The following is a 16,500-nucleotide window of genomic DNA, read 5'->3' as shown; positions in this document are numbered from 1 at the left end:
GGTACACCACAATTGGATACCAACTCAAGACAGTTTGCAGCGAAGATGGAGAACTCTTGTTAACAGGTGCAATATGTGTAAGCAAGAATTAGAATCAATTAATCATCTTGTTTTGCACTGCAAGGAGGCAGTAAAAATATGGCAGACTTTGTGCGACAGCTATGGTATGGGGTTCTTGGGGTGCATAGTGAGGATGTGAATATGATCTTCAACCAAAGGGAATTTCACTTGGAGCATTCTCCCTTTCGCTGTTTGTTGGAAATATGGAATGAGAGAAACCAAAGGATGTTCCAAGAGAATGCGAAGGAGATGAATACTGAAGGCTAGCATACTATACTGGTCGCCTCCTTCTCGCATATTGGAAGGCTTCAGGTTTGAAGATCTTGTGGTTAAATGGGAGCAAATAGTGAGATGAGTGAATTGTAGTACTTTCTAACTATGGGGCTTGAGACTTGTATGTTCCTTTTATCGACTGTAATTTTCTTTCTTTTTATATAATATAAATATCGTTTTGTTGATAAAAAAGGATAAAATAAATCATATACTGTTTCTGAATTCCCAATTATTAACTATATTTCAAACAAGAAACTCTACCTTGTAACATGCTGATTTAAGGAACTTTATCTTCCAATGGTGCAACAGCACCTGTTAATGGTGGTGCCACTATTACCAACCATAAGACCCATTTAATCGTTCATCAACTCACTGATGGAACGCTTAATCCTCAGAAAATATGAACATGTCTAAATCAGGTACATAATAGTGTACAAACAAGTTGGCAGACAGTTCAATCCAATCTTTTATTGGACTAAGAAATTTTACTAGATTTTTAAAGTACCGGAACGCCGTAAGATGCTAGTTGATCATTAGATTGGGCAAGCGCAACCTAAACTCTGGTTGATGCATTTCATCTTATATAATCATATTGGGTATCCTTCCAGGCTTGACCTCTTCATCACCTCCCTCTGCAAACAATACAGCCTTAAGCTAAAAAACTAATTTATACAACTACTCTGTTGAATGTGGTTTTACCTGAATGGCTGCTGTGATTCTCCCGGGACCCTCCTGATATTCAATATTAGGAAAGAACTAGTTCAGTTTAGTGCTACTCAAACCTTCTCATGCTTTCATGATCAACAAAAGAGACGCGAAAAGTACCTTGAATCGTTTCTCATTCCATGCTACATCTTTCCAGGTTTTATGTTGAAAGTCTTCCCAAGGACTAGGGACACAAATAGTTTCCACATTCTGCACTAGTCTCAAGCTATCTGCATCAGAATATGGATTTCCTTAATTTACAAATTTGATATTGGGTCCATAGAATATGATCTTACAATTCTTTTCCACAGGGCTTCTTTCAGAAATAAATAACAATATGAAGGGATTAGTTGCCATTACATCACATTGTTGCACGTGGTTTGGATAATAACAAATATATCAAAATCAAGTAGGTATGTGAACCATTTTCTTAAAATGCTTTTGGACAGTCCAAACCAAATCTTTGTTTATGAAGTGAAGAAACTTGTTTTCATGGCTAATTTTTTTTTTTGCTTGCCCACTTTGTAACTAGTTAGCAACAAACGATCTACAATACTGAAAATGGGGGAAATTTCCTGTCTGGCTGGAAAATAAATTATGAAGATAAATTTGAAAAAAAAAAACTTACTTGTAATGAAGGCTTCTTCCCAAAGTTCACGCTCAGACCAGGAAGGTGCAACTTCACTGACTGAAATTCCCATTGCCAGGCACACGCTGGCCGGTAGCGTATAAATGCAAAATGCCACACAGATCATTAATATTATTAATGTAATTTACATGTAAGGAAAGTAGGGGTAGTTGGGAAATAAAGGCCCAAACCTATCTGGATTGGGGGTCCAGTAAGACTTACTCAACAACTACTTGGCGTATAACTCCAGGAAGCACACCATCCTTGATAGAAGCAGTTTGTACTTCAAAAGAATACTCATTGTCAGGATCTAATGGGTGTTTCCTCAGCATATCACTATTTTCCTGAACAAGATGAACTGTTGTTATAATTTGCTATAGGAAAAAGCTTATGCACCGATTTGCTCCCCTAGATGTCGCGAACTGGGAGCTCTTAATGAATAACTCATTTTGGCAAAACAACTGTATTACATGATAGAGCTAGCCTTTCTAGAGTGCTAAAGTCTAAACATAACAGCAAAAAAAAAAAAAGACGTCGCACATACTGAGCAACGCCCCATCTTGATTCACCTCCTTTTTAACAAAGCAAAACCATGTTTAGCCTCATCAATTAAAAGAGCTAAATACTGGGGCACATGAAGGTATCCACATCATAGTTTGAGTGTATAATACTCACTTTACGGCGAACGACAAAGAAATTAGTCAAACAGCCCTCAAGTATATGATCACCATCATTTGATAACATGAGCTCGTTTGTTGACGGAGGCCTCATATTCTCCAAAGACTTTCTAAGCCTTTCTACAGAAAATTATAAAATTGCATAAATCAACAATTCCATTCAAGTACAAGAAGCACTAACGATTCAAAACAATACCTCACCTTACCCACTGTGAGAACTTAGCGTCTGCAGTGTCCCTTCCTGGTCCAACAACAGCTAAATGTGCACTACTTCCTTCGGTACCAAACACAGGTGGAACATAGACTCCAATGTGCAAGTAAACATCAAAGGCATGAAAAATCCTTTCTTTCTCTCTGTTTTCTTCCCTAATATTTACATTCCCACTTACAAGAGAGGTGATAGCTAACTCTTCCCCCACATTCCTCCCTTCCAATGCCACTGGAAGCACATTCCTCAGCGAATCATTAACCACAGGCCGAACTATAGAATCCCACGACGAGGGTGAAGCTGAATAAGAAGAAATCCTAGCATTTTCCGTACCAAATAAGTACTCTGGTTTTGTTTCAGCTAAAATTCTTGCTGATTCAACAAGTCTCCGTAAGTGCCTCTCCCAAAATAAGACGCGAGCAGCTGTGCCATGTGTACGAGAAGTTGTATACGCGCCTAGTTATGTTCATTTTTTTTTTCAATCAAACGAGAAATTAGATTAGTAAAAGAACTGAAACGCAAATCTTTCCAACAGGGAAAAGAAAATGGTACCTAATGATTACATTACCTGGATGAGCTTCAAGGAATGAGGCAACAGGAGGAACATCAGATGTTTGTGAAATGACACCATTGGTTACCAGATACCTACAGTTCGACATCGCTGTGATTCCTATGCAAAATTGAGATTGCCAAAAAGTTGAAAATTAAATACCAATCATCATTCATACATAGTTGAATGAGTTAAGATTTAGGGTTATATAATTCTACTGACCCTTTCGGTAAACCACAGCAAACGTACTAACAAAACATTTAATGCAACAGTTAAAGCATCTATAGACAAAAACACAAACACGTAGAGAGCATTACCAAGTGCTTATGAGTTTATCTTATTGTACACGGAAATCAAAATGAAAGGGAGGCGGAGAAATTGAAGAACTCTAACCTGATTATCTGAAATGCAATGAGTAGTATTTTATTCAGTTATAATTCTCCAAGTGAGATGCCACATCAGTTTAGAACACACAAGGTTGATGTTGTGTTGTCTGTTAGTGTTTACATAGGCACCATTTTGTTCTCGTCAGTAGTTCCAGGTGGACCGTGGTCCTCAATCAACTTAGTTTAACTGTTTAATCGGAGGGGTCCGTTTGGCTCACTAAGTATGGGAGTGTGTGCTTGAGGCGGCACGCTAAAAATGGAAGTAATCGGAGGGTGTAGTGCAGTTGAGGTGTTTGGCACGCTAAAAATAGAATCCTATTATTAAGGTTTTAAACGACTGAGTTTTTTGTTTTTTTTGGGCTGTATACGGTCATGAAAGAATAATCCATGGAATCCCTTATCCTGATGCTTTTTGTCGATACATAATCTAACCTTAATTTGATTAGTGCTAACTAAAATGATTAAGCTAACTAATCAATATTCATTGTTAGATTAGACTAATCAAATGATTAATCTTTCACAAATTAAAACTTGATTTTGTTGGATTTTGAAGAGTGAAAAAGAGTGACTTTGGTGAATTTTTTATAAAAACTTTGAAGAAAAATGATGAAATTTTTCGTCACAAAATTCGGGATAACCTTGTAATTAACTTCGAAAAACAATTTTATTGATTCAAATACGTTAAAAAATCAGAGCAACATCTAATTTTTTTACATGTTACGGTTGGGAAAATATATCGAACCAGTCGTAAATAGGTGAGTACGGTTGGAAACTAAGGAACTCCCGTCCGTGAATACGAATAACAGATGGGAAGTGAAGAAAATCTGGCTGTTATTTTGCTCAGAATCACATGCGTCTGTATTACGGCTGGGTTAACATGTTTAAAAGACAATTTTCTCGTCCGTAAATGAATGTGTAAGTTAAGAAATTTTGAGTTTCAACGTGAATACATGCTACGATTGAAAAGTAGTAATACTTTCATTAATTAGACCAAAATAAAACCCATTACATACTTAGATTCCTATTACAAATTTTGTTTTGATAACATCCATTTCGATGTATCTAGAAGTCTTTGATGATGATGAATTGAGTTTCTTTGATGATGATGAATTGAGCTTCGAAGTTGAAATTATTTTTCTCCATTCCTTCTTAGCTTGAGCTACGACTTCTTCATCAGTCTCACCTCTAAATCGAAGTTGCTTGCACATACGAAGTAAAGCCATATATTCTTCCACTTCATCGCGGTTGCTAGTATTACCTGTTTCACTACAAAAATTTTCAAAAATCTTACTCTACTGCGATTGACAAGCTAAACCACCTTTCCTTCATTCTTCTCCCCCCTTTGGATAGCATAGTACAATTTTTTTGCAAAGCGATAAGTCTTCTTCCAAAGTAAAGTTGAGTTTATCCTTTGAGTACATTGCATTGAGTTTGTACGGGTTTTGGTAGAGATTATTGATGTAGAAGGTGTGATTTTGATTTGGAATGAGTGGTTTTACGGAGGTGGAGTTATTTCAAGTTTAAATAAGTGGTTCAATAGCTAGAATCTTCTAGATCGGTCCTCCAACGGATTTATTTTTCAAAATTCAAAAAACTAGCTGATACGATGTGGTACAAAAGGAAATTATAGGTGTTTACGTCTAGGAAATCCATAGGTCGACCAAGCCGTAATTAAGTATAAACCTGCAGGTTTTGTGGTGTGTCAGATTTACGGCAAAGATTTGATGCCGTAAACCAGAGTTGTTACTTTATGTCAGAATTACGTCCTGGATATATAGCTGTAACAAGGATTCAATTTCTTTAGGGGTTATCAGAGTAATATACGTCCAAGCCATTCCCAACCGTAACCATATTACGGATGTTGTTCCTAACTGTTCTTCTGTTACGGCCGGGAACTCGAAAGGTCGACCAAGCCATAAACCAGAGTTGTTACTTTATGTCATAATTACGGTTTGAAGTCCTAACCGTGAAACAGATACACGATCTGGATATCTAGTCGTAACCAGCAGTCATTTTATTTTTGCGTTATCAGAGTAATATACGGCTAGGTATTTCCCAACCGTAAACTATTACGGATGGTTTTCCTAACCGCTTGTTGGGTAACGACCGGGAGTTACTAACCGAAAACATGTGCAAGTTTTCTTGACAACCATTATATGCATTTACGACTAGGTTATGTGAAGCATCTACCTAGCCAAAAGTGCTCAAAAATTTCAATAATGTTAAGTTTTTCCTCATTTTTCTTCGGTTAGACAAATGGAAAGACTAACATTCATTCATACATACATACAAAGTTATAAAAATTCATCCGTCCAAATCCATAACCAAACAACGAAAAATAATAAATTGACAAAGTCTTAGATAATAAAAAATCCACTAGTAGTCTTGGGGCCAGAATCCTCAAACTTCTTCCTCAGACGAACCATGTTAATCTTCCTTATAATATTAAATGTTTCAGGCATTCACCCGGTACACTAAATGGCCTTTCAGCTCTAGGAAAGGCTCCGACATCTATCTCAAGCTCTTTTTCAGCTTCAAGTTTGTCCCACCCAAGACAATCTTTCGCCAAGACAAAAAGATTTTCGAAAGGAATAGAATTGTTGAAACCCTCGAACATAGTTTTTCCTTCCAAAGCCATATTGGTAATTTGCTTTGCATCATCCGGAATCACAGTCATCTCGCCGAACGGGAGTAGAAAAGTCATGGTTTCGGGGCGAAATCTTTCTCTAAACCCACAAACAGTCACAACATCATAGTCTTCCGCAAAGCCTTGATTCCATACCATAACCCCGAAGCTTTTACCAAGGCTGCCACATCTGGATGCTCTCTATCTAACGGAAAAATCTTTCCTTGTTGGTGTTTTAGTTTAGGGACCGCTTTATCGGGAAATCACTAAGAATATAAAATTTTAGTTGTTATAATTAAATATCCATAATAAAATGAAAATAACATATATTAAATTTGATTTATTACCTTTGCGGCACAGACCTGTTGATGGTGGATTTTCGGCAAGGGCTAAAATTGTAAAATTATGACACTGCATGTTTCTGACCCGACTTCAGGAATATATGTGACGATTCATATTTTATGATCCATGAACCGTTTCACGATCCCTGACTGAGTGAACATTCCTCTCAGAGCTATGATGAATATGTTTCTCGAAAGGCCTCCCAGCTGAGCGTTCAATGCTTCATACAATTCATCAATGCTCCCAGACATAATGTTTGTTAGAGAGCTTAACGCCTTCAGGACGTCACGTTGCTCGTTGTTCCCTGACTATGTAGAGAGACTGTGTATAGAATCTTTTAATGATTGGGCGGTTCCTAGACATAATGTTTGTTAGAGAGCTTAACGCCTTCACGACGTCACACTGCTCGTTGTTCCCTGACTATACACCCCTCAGAACGAATATGATGCTTCAATTATCTCATATCTCGATTCTGCAAATAGATAAATTTTATCGTGTCATTCATCAACTGAATTCCTAGAAAATAATCTATTATATCTCACTACTCCATTCCATGGCTGATTCTCAGCTGGATTCCATAGATTAATAATAGATAGCCATTTTATCTCATTACTCCGTTCCCTGAATCCCCGTATGGATTCCAGGATTAGTAATAGATACTCGACTCATTTTATTACTCCGTTTCATGAACCATTCGCAGCTGAATTTCATGAATTAATAATAAATATTCACCAATCGGGCGTCTGGGCCATCACCGAGTAAGCCTCGAGAAAATGGTGCAAGTGTACTTGACAATAATGCACGAACGAGCACCCGAGCGCACGAACGAGCATTCAAAAATATGGACGAACGAGGAACTTATGAAGGAAAATAATATTAAATAAAAAAAGAGACGTGGGACCGGGCCCACCGGCCGGCCGGTCATGCCGCCGTGGCCGGTCCCCCTCTTCCTTTATTTTATTTTAGTTTATTATTTCCCTCATCTTTTGAAGACTCCTTCATTTGAGCAAACTCCCTCGTTTGAGCGGAACTCTTAGTTTCTCCATACTTTCATCAAACAAAAATAGGCAAAGGTGTCACGAGACCTGGCTACCTAGCCATTCGTCCATGCCCTAGCAGTGCCCGGTCCCACACCTTACAATCCCTTATTTTCTCATATTATTATTTCCTTCATCTCATGGAACTCTATCGTTTGAGCGAAAACCCTAGTTTTTCAATGTTTTCTCAAATATTGCTCAAGCCATGAAAAAGACAAGAAGTCAAATGGTCACATGACCGACTAGGCTTCTCACGTATTAAAATATTATTATTTTAATATATTCTCAAAATATCGGGCGCATGAGGAAAGTTCTACTTGCTCATTCAAGCAAAATTGAGCGTTTCAGTCAAGATCAAACTCTTCTGAAAATCCAAAATATTGCTCAAACGCATACCAGAAAATACAAAACTCTCAGGACTAAGAAATGGGAAGTATCGTGACACGGGCATGACACCTTGACTGACCAAGGTCGGCCCTTAGGCTTGCAAGGAGCCCGACCCACACTTTTTCATAATTTTGACCTAATTATCTCTCAATTGTTCATATTGAGTCCAAACTCTCTCCAACCAACTTGGGACTCGCTCAATCAACCGTCAGTTGGTCCCACGACCACCCAGGGCCGGTTCTATAATCCCTTGGTTGGTCCCTTATCTCTTCATAACTAGGTTTTACTACCTAACGCTCACACGAGCACTATTTTAATAAATGATTAAACCAGCATTTGATCATCCTTTCATCAACTGGTCAACAAAGGACTTTGGTGCATGCTCACTCGAGCACTTGGGTGCTACATGGTCAACCATCATCCCGTGTATCCGGTCCCTCCTTCACTCAGTGATTTATTTTCAGTAAATCATTGATTGACCAACAATTTATCAAAATTAGGGTTTCGAACAAATGCTCTGCAAATCATAATTCTGAGCGAGTTTAAACACTAATAATTTTATGTTGATCCAACAATCAACATACAGATTAATTATATAATATTCGGTCCAGCTACCAATATTTTAATTAATATTTTATTTGGTCACGTTACCAATCATTCATCAAATGAGCAATATTTGCTCAGATGCTCGAATATTGATTCAACTATCAATATTCAGTAATTTATAGAATGAGTAATACTTGCTCAGATGCTCGAATATTGATTCAACTATCAATATTCAGTAATTTATCGAATGAGCAATACTTGCTCAGATGCTCGAATATTGATCCAACTATCAATATTCAGTAATTTATCGAATGAGCAATACTTGCTCAGATCTTCGAATATTGATCCAACTATCAACATTCAACAATTCATCATACGAGCAGTATATGCTCAGAATATCAATATTCATTATATTGATTCAACTATCAACATCATCCATTCGAGAACTATACGTCCCAGCAGACATGTTCAATCCATGAATCCTAGAGAATTCAGCAATCATGCTCGACTGAACAATACTTAGACCAAGGTAGTTAATATCTTGTATCGGTATCGTACAGGTCGGGTCCTATACACCTATACAAAAGATAATATCTCTTTTTACAGGCGATACACCATTAATATATTTCTTTAATATTTATTATTTATCAAACAAAAAAATATATTGATATAACTATAGTGGAAGATAATATAACCATAATAGAAAATAATAATTGTTGTAAACTTACTTCAATCTTACAAAATAAGAGGTGATTAGAGGCTTATACTGTTAACAACAAAACCAAGCATTGGCAGAAATATCTATTAGCCCATTAACATCACATTTACAGTAATTACATCCACCATAATCATATACCGAAGTTACCAAAATTAGTGGAGTTACTTTCTTGAACTAACAGTTCAAGAAATCATATCAAAAGATAAAAAACATTAGTGATATACCAAGTCTGACATTTGTTACATTTCTGGAAATCAGAATCAGAGGCAAAAAGCATGGGAGTCATACTACCATTAGTTAGATTTCTAAAGTAGATCATCCATAATAACATTTGCAGGATCAACCAAAGGACATCCAACACCATATAATCCCTCGCTGGCAGGTACTCGAGCTTCACAGTTAAAATCAGAATTAAATTCATCGTCCACGACATCAATTGGAGAGTGGATCATAGGAACTCGTCGGCTACTTCTTGTAACTGGTCCCGAATTGATACCCATAACATGGTTTGCTTGAGCACCTGTAAACTCACCAGCTTGATGAAGCAAATCACTCAAGTTCTCAGGGTCCAACCAGTTATCTTCTTTGTCAAGTGCATCCAAAAAAATAGGGATTACAGGGCCCCCAGAATTATGTCTTTGTATTTCTTCGTATCCGCGCTGCAATTTCTTGTTGTATTGAATATAAACACAGTCATTCAACTTCTGTTGTAAGAAACAATTGCGCCTCTTTGTATGCATCTGATGGGCGAAAAATGACACATCAATGCAAATAAGAAGAAGTTACAAATAGAGCAGTACTACTGTTATTTTTGTTTGATTGACATGAAAACATATTGCTTTACTTATCTTGTTACTACTAGTCCACCACTCTTTGTCTATCAACATTCAAGTCTAATATATGAACATGCAACAATTATAAAGGATTGAGTACTTACATTGCCGAATGTGATCCAATTTCGCTCACACGATGAAGCATTACAAGTTTGGGTCAAGACCCTTATCGCCAATTTTTGGAGTTCTGGAACATCCATCCCTCCGTAAGTGATCCACCAATCATCTGTAATAAATACCAAGCAAAACAGTTACCCCTGAACTATGATACAATAATTGAATTTTTTTATTATCCATGTTTTAAATAAGAAACAACTTACAAGGTGCTGTAGTATCTCTGCTTCTGACTGCAGCTCGCGTTCCTAACGCTCCATATGCATCACCGTATAATCTCAACTGATTTATATCCTTATCATGATCGTTGTCGTCAGTTATGAGCTTTTCCATTGCATTAAAAAGTCATCTCTTTAGCTTCGAATACTTTCATCTACTGTACATTTCTTCTTGCGGAATCTTATTAAATATAAACGGGTTCAAGTACCAAGCTGCTGCATGGAGAGGGTGATCTAACTGGTCCTCCCATCTTTCGATAGGACCTCTTATACTTATTCCTTTAAATTTTCTTTTAGATGGAACAATGACATCAGCTTCAACCTCATGTACCTCAATATCTTCGTCTCCTCCAGATTCTCCATCAAAATTAGCAGCTGCATACATCAGATCAATCTGACCCCTGCGAACCTTTTCTTTCTTCTTTACTATATCAACATCTCTAATCTTGGAAATAACTTCTCTAGTTTTATTAGGACATCCTGTAACTTCCCCTCGCTTACTCAATATATGCAACTTGAACCTAGTGAGTCCCCCTGATACTATTTTCTTACATAACTTACAAATAAGAGTGTTTCTTTTAGAAGTGCTTTCAGCCCATTCCCAAGCAATATCTTTCATCGGATCTTGAGCGGCAGTATGAGCTTCAGTGGCAGTATGAGATTGAGAAGCAATCTCCAGTGGTAATGGATCACTTGCCATATTTAGCCTGAAATTGAAAACCACACACTCCAATTAGAAATAACTTTCAAAGAAGTGAAAGGAACTCAAACCTGAACTTAACAACAATAAGTGAAAGGAACTCAACGTTTGCAATTGTCATTTCAGTTCAACAATAAGTGAAAGAAACTTAGAAGAAGAGCGCATACAAAATCTAGCAAAAGTTAAAACCTGAACTTAACAGCTACTGCGATTTTTCTCAACTTCTCTGATTCAATTATGCTGCAGTTTATTAGCATTTGCATATGCCACATAAGATTGATTGAGATTTTCAGAAATGTGATTTTGCATAAACTAACTGGATGATATTTGGGTGAATATGTAGTAAAAAATCAAGATGAAAGATAACTAATACGAATTGGGTTCATAAAATTATGACTGATACATGACTTATAATACAGATTTAGGAAAGATTGGTTAAATCCAATATTTAGGTAAAAAATCGCAGAAAAATAACTAATACAATAAAATTACCAGTTGAATATAGATCTTATATCACAGAATTAATATGAATGACAAGAAAATAGGACGAAAATATTAGTTGAACTAGATCTTACCGATTTAGTAAGGTATTCCGCCCATTCTCGACTGCAGAGAGAGTGAAACACGGCTGTGCAAGAGATGAGAAGAACACCACGAGATTAGGGTATTTAAAACTTGGCAATTGAATTACGTAAATACCTTCCCCTATATTATAGGTGTACAAGTGAAACTGATATATCGTTCTGTACAAGATGATACATACATTTTTATCGTTCCTCCTTAGTATCGCGCGATATTTTCTGTATCGTACATATTTTTTCCGATATCCCATAAAAAGCGTTAATATCGGCATGTACAACCGATATTAACTACCTTGACTTAGACTCATCTTCTAATCAAGTCAACGACTGACTAATCAAATACACGTATGCTTTGCGGACTCCACGTTCGTGAGATATCAATCACGTCACATGGGGGATATTAATTAGGGTTTTGGTCTGGCGGCATACGGCACGTGTGTTCATCCATGATGAGAAATGTGAGTAAGTCGTGCAAGCAGTTGACGGAGTTAGCAAAGTATTGGGTGGACAATCAACCAAGTCTCCCCACGACCTGGAACTGGTTAAACCATAATTTCCCACTTTCCCACTTTTTCACTCGAGCAACCGTCACACTTAATGGAGATCAATGTGTCTACTATTCTGTAAATATAAATAAGTATCTGAATCCACGATTGAACAACAGAAGAATTCTGATTCGAGCAATCACTCTCAAAAATTGAATCAATCAACCAGAACTTATTCGAACTCAACAGTTCACAGAAAACTTGCAGAAACCTTAAACACATTCACAATCCTTGGTCATCATTGATCTCGCACACTTCTCAGCTTCCCTCCTACATATCCACCCTCTTCCCTCTTTGTGACCGAATTGACTCTGGAACGACGACTGTCTTGGTTTAAGCTGAAGTCCTACAGATTGATATCTCGAACTCAAAGCACTCCCGTGCAGTGCATCCCTTTAAGGATAGGAAGTTTGCTCAGTTGAGGAGCCTCCGTCCACACGGTTGTCTCTCCATTCCCTAAAAAACTAGCAGATCGTTTTTCCCCATCAAGTGTTGACCTTAGAAGCCCATGATGACTGATAATTGTTAGAGCACTGCTCGATCATTTTTCTCCATTCCCTAAGCTCGATTGACCTTAGCATCCCATGATGACTGGTAACTGTTAGAGCACTGCTCCGTCGAACTCGCAAGCGTTGCTATCTCAAGCTTGTTTGTCAAGTTTAGTTGTCAAAACTATAAGTCTTGATTTCTAGTCTACTTATAGCTATGTCTTGGATTAGGATAAAATGTGTAGTTGAGCTTTAAACTTCACAACGTTCATCAGTTGAAGACGAAAAACTACTAAAGGCAGCTTGTGGAACTTCATCAACAAAAGGTATGTGGAGACTTGAACTCATCTGTCACTCAGAAGTCTATTTTTATTCTATCTATAATTGAGACAAAAGTCGTGTAGCTATATAGACTTTACTTTATACATATTTGATATTTCGAGTTGAGTTTAACTCACTTACATATTTCTCAAAATATGTGTTGGTAAGCTTTCGCTTTAACCAAGTTCATCTTTATTCTTGACGGAAGTCAAAAGATGATCATGTAGAAATCGCCTGGTAACATCTTACATGATTCGTGTGAGAAAGTCATTTGATGTAGACTCGGAATGTTTCGTATTGATCTGTATATTAATCACTTGAAAATTTCTTTGAAGCTAATACTTTGTGTGAGACATCTATTCCCGTCTTCCAAGAATGTTCCAATGATTAACATGGAGTTTAGAATGATTAACCATTGATTGGATATAGCACAATATGGGTACTTGTATGCTAACTGTTGCAAGTTATTCTAAGTCCGGGAACCATAGTATGCATAACCGTATGCGTACTGGTTTGATTGTTGAAGTCTGGGAACTTAGTATGCATACACATATGCGTACCGACTTAACAGTTCAAGTCAGGGAATTCAACTGAGTTTGATCATGTATGACAGTATGCGTACCCGTTCGCATACTGGCAAACCCAGACCAAGTCCGTCTACTTAGGTATGCGTACCCGTTTGCATACTTGAGTGGGTTAGGTTCTAAACTCGGTTTTTTCGTGAACAAAAACATATGCAATCCTTTGCAAACCGTGGATATAATTTTCATAAATTGATTCGAGTGAATCAAAATTGATTTTTCTTCAGTTGTGTCTTGTATACTTCTATGAGAACATAAACAATTGAACAACTCCATAACTAGTTTCATATGAGTCATTTGAACTAGTTGTGATTAAGATGAACAAGGTTGATATGAAAGTGTTCATATGGCTAACTTCGGTTATCTATTGTTGAGCCAACTAAGTATACACGTTTAGGTACGGTTACCCATACATTTCATTTGTGTATAACAAGCTAAGTTCGATCTAACGGTTGAAAGATATTAGCTTGACTCTAATCAGGTTTTCATCTAACGGTGAATATTGAATACTTTGTTACCAAGGAAGCATTGATTGCAAACCCTGACTTGAAGACTATATAAGGGAGAAGTCTAGCACCTGGGAAACCTAATCCCCACACCTCCTGTGTGATATTAGTTGTGACTAGAGCCGATTCTCCTTTAACCGAGGTTTTTCTAAAACCATTATAGGTTAACGAATTAAAGACTTCATTGGGATTCTGAAGCCAGACCCAACTATTTTCTCAGTAGTTGCGTGTTCTGATCTTTTTTTTTTTCCTATCATATTGAGTACTATCTTCTCTAAGATTTGCTAGAGATTCAATCTCTGATAGGCAAGATAAAAAGTAGTCACAAATATCTTCGTCTCATGTCTTGTGATTCAACAATATCTTGTTTCGCTACCATACGATTAAGATTATTTTGAGGTGATTGATACTATTAGGCTGTTCTTCGAGAATATAAGTCCGGTGTATCAATCGGTTCCTGTTCACCTTGATTTATCAAAAGAAGGAACAGAAACTCGTAGGTATTTTTGTGGGAGAAAGATTTATCTATTCAATAGACTTTTCTGTGTGAGACAGATTTGTTTACCAAGTCTTCGACTTTGGGTCGTAGCAACACTTAGTTGTGGATGAGATCAGATAAGGGAATTAAGTGCGCAGAATCCGGCGTGGTTCAAGAGGCGTAAGGAACACAATAGTGCCTTAATTAGTGTGAGATTGGTTATGGCTCAATTACATTCCAGTCCGAAGTTAACTTGTAGTAGGCTAGAGTCTGTAGCGGCTTAATATATTGTGGTGTTCAAATCTGGACTAGGTCCCGGGGTTTTCTGCATTTGCGGTTTCCTCGTTAAAAAAATTATGGTGGTTGTGTTATTTCTTTTCCGCATTATATTTTTATATAATTGAAATATCACAGGTTGTGCGTAGTTCAATCAATTGATGAATCCAACATTTGGCTGTTGATTGAAATTGATTGACGCTTGGATATTGGTCTTTGGTACCATCCAAGTTATTTCTCATATTAATCCGGCTCACACATTTCTATCTGTTCGATTGCATACTGATTTGAGAAATTGAGATATAACTCTTGGATGTATTTTCCTTGATTAAGTCTGACTGTCAAGTTGATTCTCTTGGAAATATATTGGAGTTTTTCCATACAGATTTCCTAAACAAAATATTGGATGTGGTTGTTAGACCCCTGCCTTTTCAATTGGTATCAGAGCAGGCAAATAAGTTTAAGACCTCATAAGTCTGTGTTTGTAGTGATCTGACTCTATGGACAGTAGTGGTATCTCTGACAAACGAATCACCAGAGATAAAAATTATGTTTCGATGAAATCTATTAAAGAGAAACACTTGTGATCTCACATATAGATGAACATTTTGTTCCTACGAAACATACAAGTATTGATATGTGTTCCCCTGATTATCTTACTGACGAATCTGAAGTAGAAAGAAGCAGCCCGAGAGAGTGCAGCGTTTCTAAAAATTGTTAGAATCCAGGGAGTTGAAATCAATAGACCGAAACACAAGGTCAATAAAATAGTTGGTATGGTAAAAGATCGTGATTCCCAACTAAGGGTTTTTCGTGAGGAAAATTTTGTAGTTTCTTCATCCCGAACCTTACTCGAGGCTAAACTCAAGGAAGATGCCCGTGAAATCGAACGACTATTGAGTAATATCTCTATTCAAGATAAAGGACGTTTTGGGGAGTATGTCATACCAACTACTTCTGAATTTGCTGTGATATTAGAAAATATGACTAATACTAATCATGTTTCTCTAATGAAAACAGCTTCAAAAGTTAAACTGCAAACCCTTCCTATTGCTGTAGAAGTGCTTGGTTCTTCCACTGGTCATGGATTTACCACGTCTCATGGAAGGAAGAAATATTCTAACAACGTTTCTAATGCTACACACTCTAATCACTTCCGTGATCAGAAAGTATGTCTTTTTTGTGATTCAAAAGGACATGTTCGGCGGAAGAGCAAACTGAAGTTGAATGACAATTACTTTGGTCGACTTCAGCACACCTTAAATTTAATACTCAAAGGTGTAATTGACATTCAGATGTCTAAACCTATTGGTTTTAGTACTCTCCCTGTGAATTCTTCCAGGAAAGTCAGTTCAATATGTTCATCAAATGTTGAACAATTGTAGCATTAATACAAATCGTTCAAGGAGATTTCAGAAAGGTTATTCTCAACCTAATGTGAAGAATGATGTTCAAGATGTGAAAAAAAGTACCAGTAGGTGGAAGCAACAGTGGAGATATGAAGGACAACCTTAACTGATAATTGAAGGATACAAGGATCTTATCAACATGCTGTCAAAATCCTCCACACAAACTTCTTCTGGTAAGGGTTCAAACTTAGTATCATACTTTGATGATAGTAAGTTTTATGATGCTTTCTCACATATCACAAAGGGTTTCCTCCAAAAATTAGAAGGAAAAAGAGGATTAACCATGAAGAATATTCATTTGATGAGC

General features: G+C 37.0%; 1 protein-coding gene across 3 annotated transcripts; it reads right to left on the bottom strand.

The window, feature by feature from the left end:
- Positions 1-528: 528 nt before the first annotated feature.
- LOC113361891 lies at positions 529-3,772 on the bottom strand. Of its 3 annotated transcripts, XM_026604976.1 has the most exons (10): positions 3,495-3,772; positions 3,324-3,382; positions 3,120-3,221; positions 2,545-3,007; positions 2,342-2,459; positions 1,889-2,010; positions 1,667-1,752; positions 1,159-1,268; positions 1,033-1,065; positions 529-965 (listed from the first exon to the last, which is right to left on the bottom strand). In XM_026604976.1, the coding sequence occupies exons 3-10, from the start codon at positions 3,208-3,210 to the stop codon at positions 921-923; spliced, it is 1,068 nt and encodes a 355-aa protein (XP_026460761.1). In that variant the 5' UTR covers positions 3,211-3,221; positions 3,324-3,382; positions 3,495-3,772; the 3' UTR covers positions 529-920. The 3 variants fall into 3 exon arrangements, with proteins under 3 accessions (XP_026460761.1, XP_026460760.1, XP_026460762.1); XM_026604975.1 differs by lacking the exon at positions 3,324-3,382; XM_026604977.1 differs by lacking the exons at positions 3,324-3,382; positions 3,495-3,772 and adding an exon at positions 3,419-3,484.
- Between the last annotated feature and the right edge of the window lie 12,728 nt (positions 3,773-16,500).

This window comes from Papaver somniferum, chromosome 3 (genome assembly GCF_003573695.1).
Source record: "Papaver somniferum cultivar HN1 chromosome 3, ASM357369v1, whole genome shotgun sequence".
Taxonomy (NCBI): domain Eukaryota; kingdom Viridiplantae; phylum Streptophyta; class Magnoliopsida; order Ranunculales; family Papaveraceae; genus Papaver; species Papaver somniferum.
The sequence above is the reverse complement of the archived record's forward strand: the minus strand, read 5'-3'. Positions and strand labels throughout refer to the sequence as shown.

Bases quoted from the DNA above. Each gene is read 5' to 3' on its own strand.
- LOC113361891 (XM_026604976.1), bottom strand. From the start codon at position 3,210: ATGTCGAACTGTAGGTATCTGGTAACCAATGGTGTCATTTCACAAACA. The intron at 1,066-1,158 runs GTACTTTTCGCG...ATTGAATATCAG, and splicing joins GGAATGAGAAACGATTCAAG to GAGGGTCCCGGGAGAATCAC. The intron at 966-1,032 runs GTAAAACCACAT...TATTGTTTGCAG, and splicing joins GAATCACAGCAGCCATTCAG to AGGGAGGTGATGAAGAGGTC.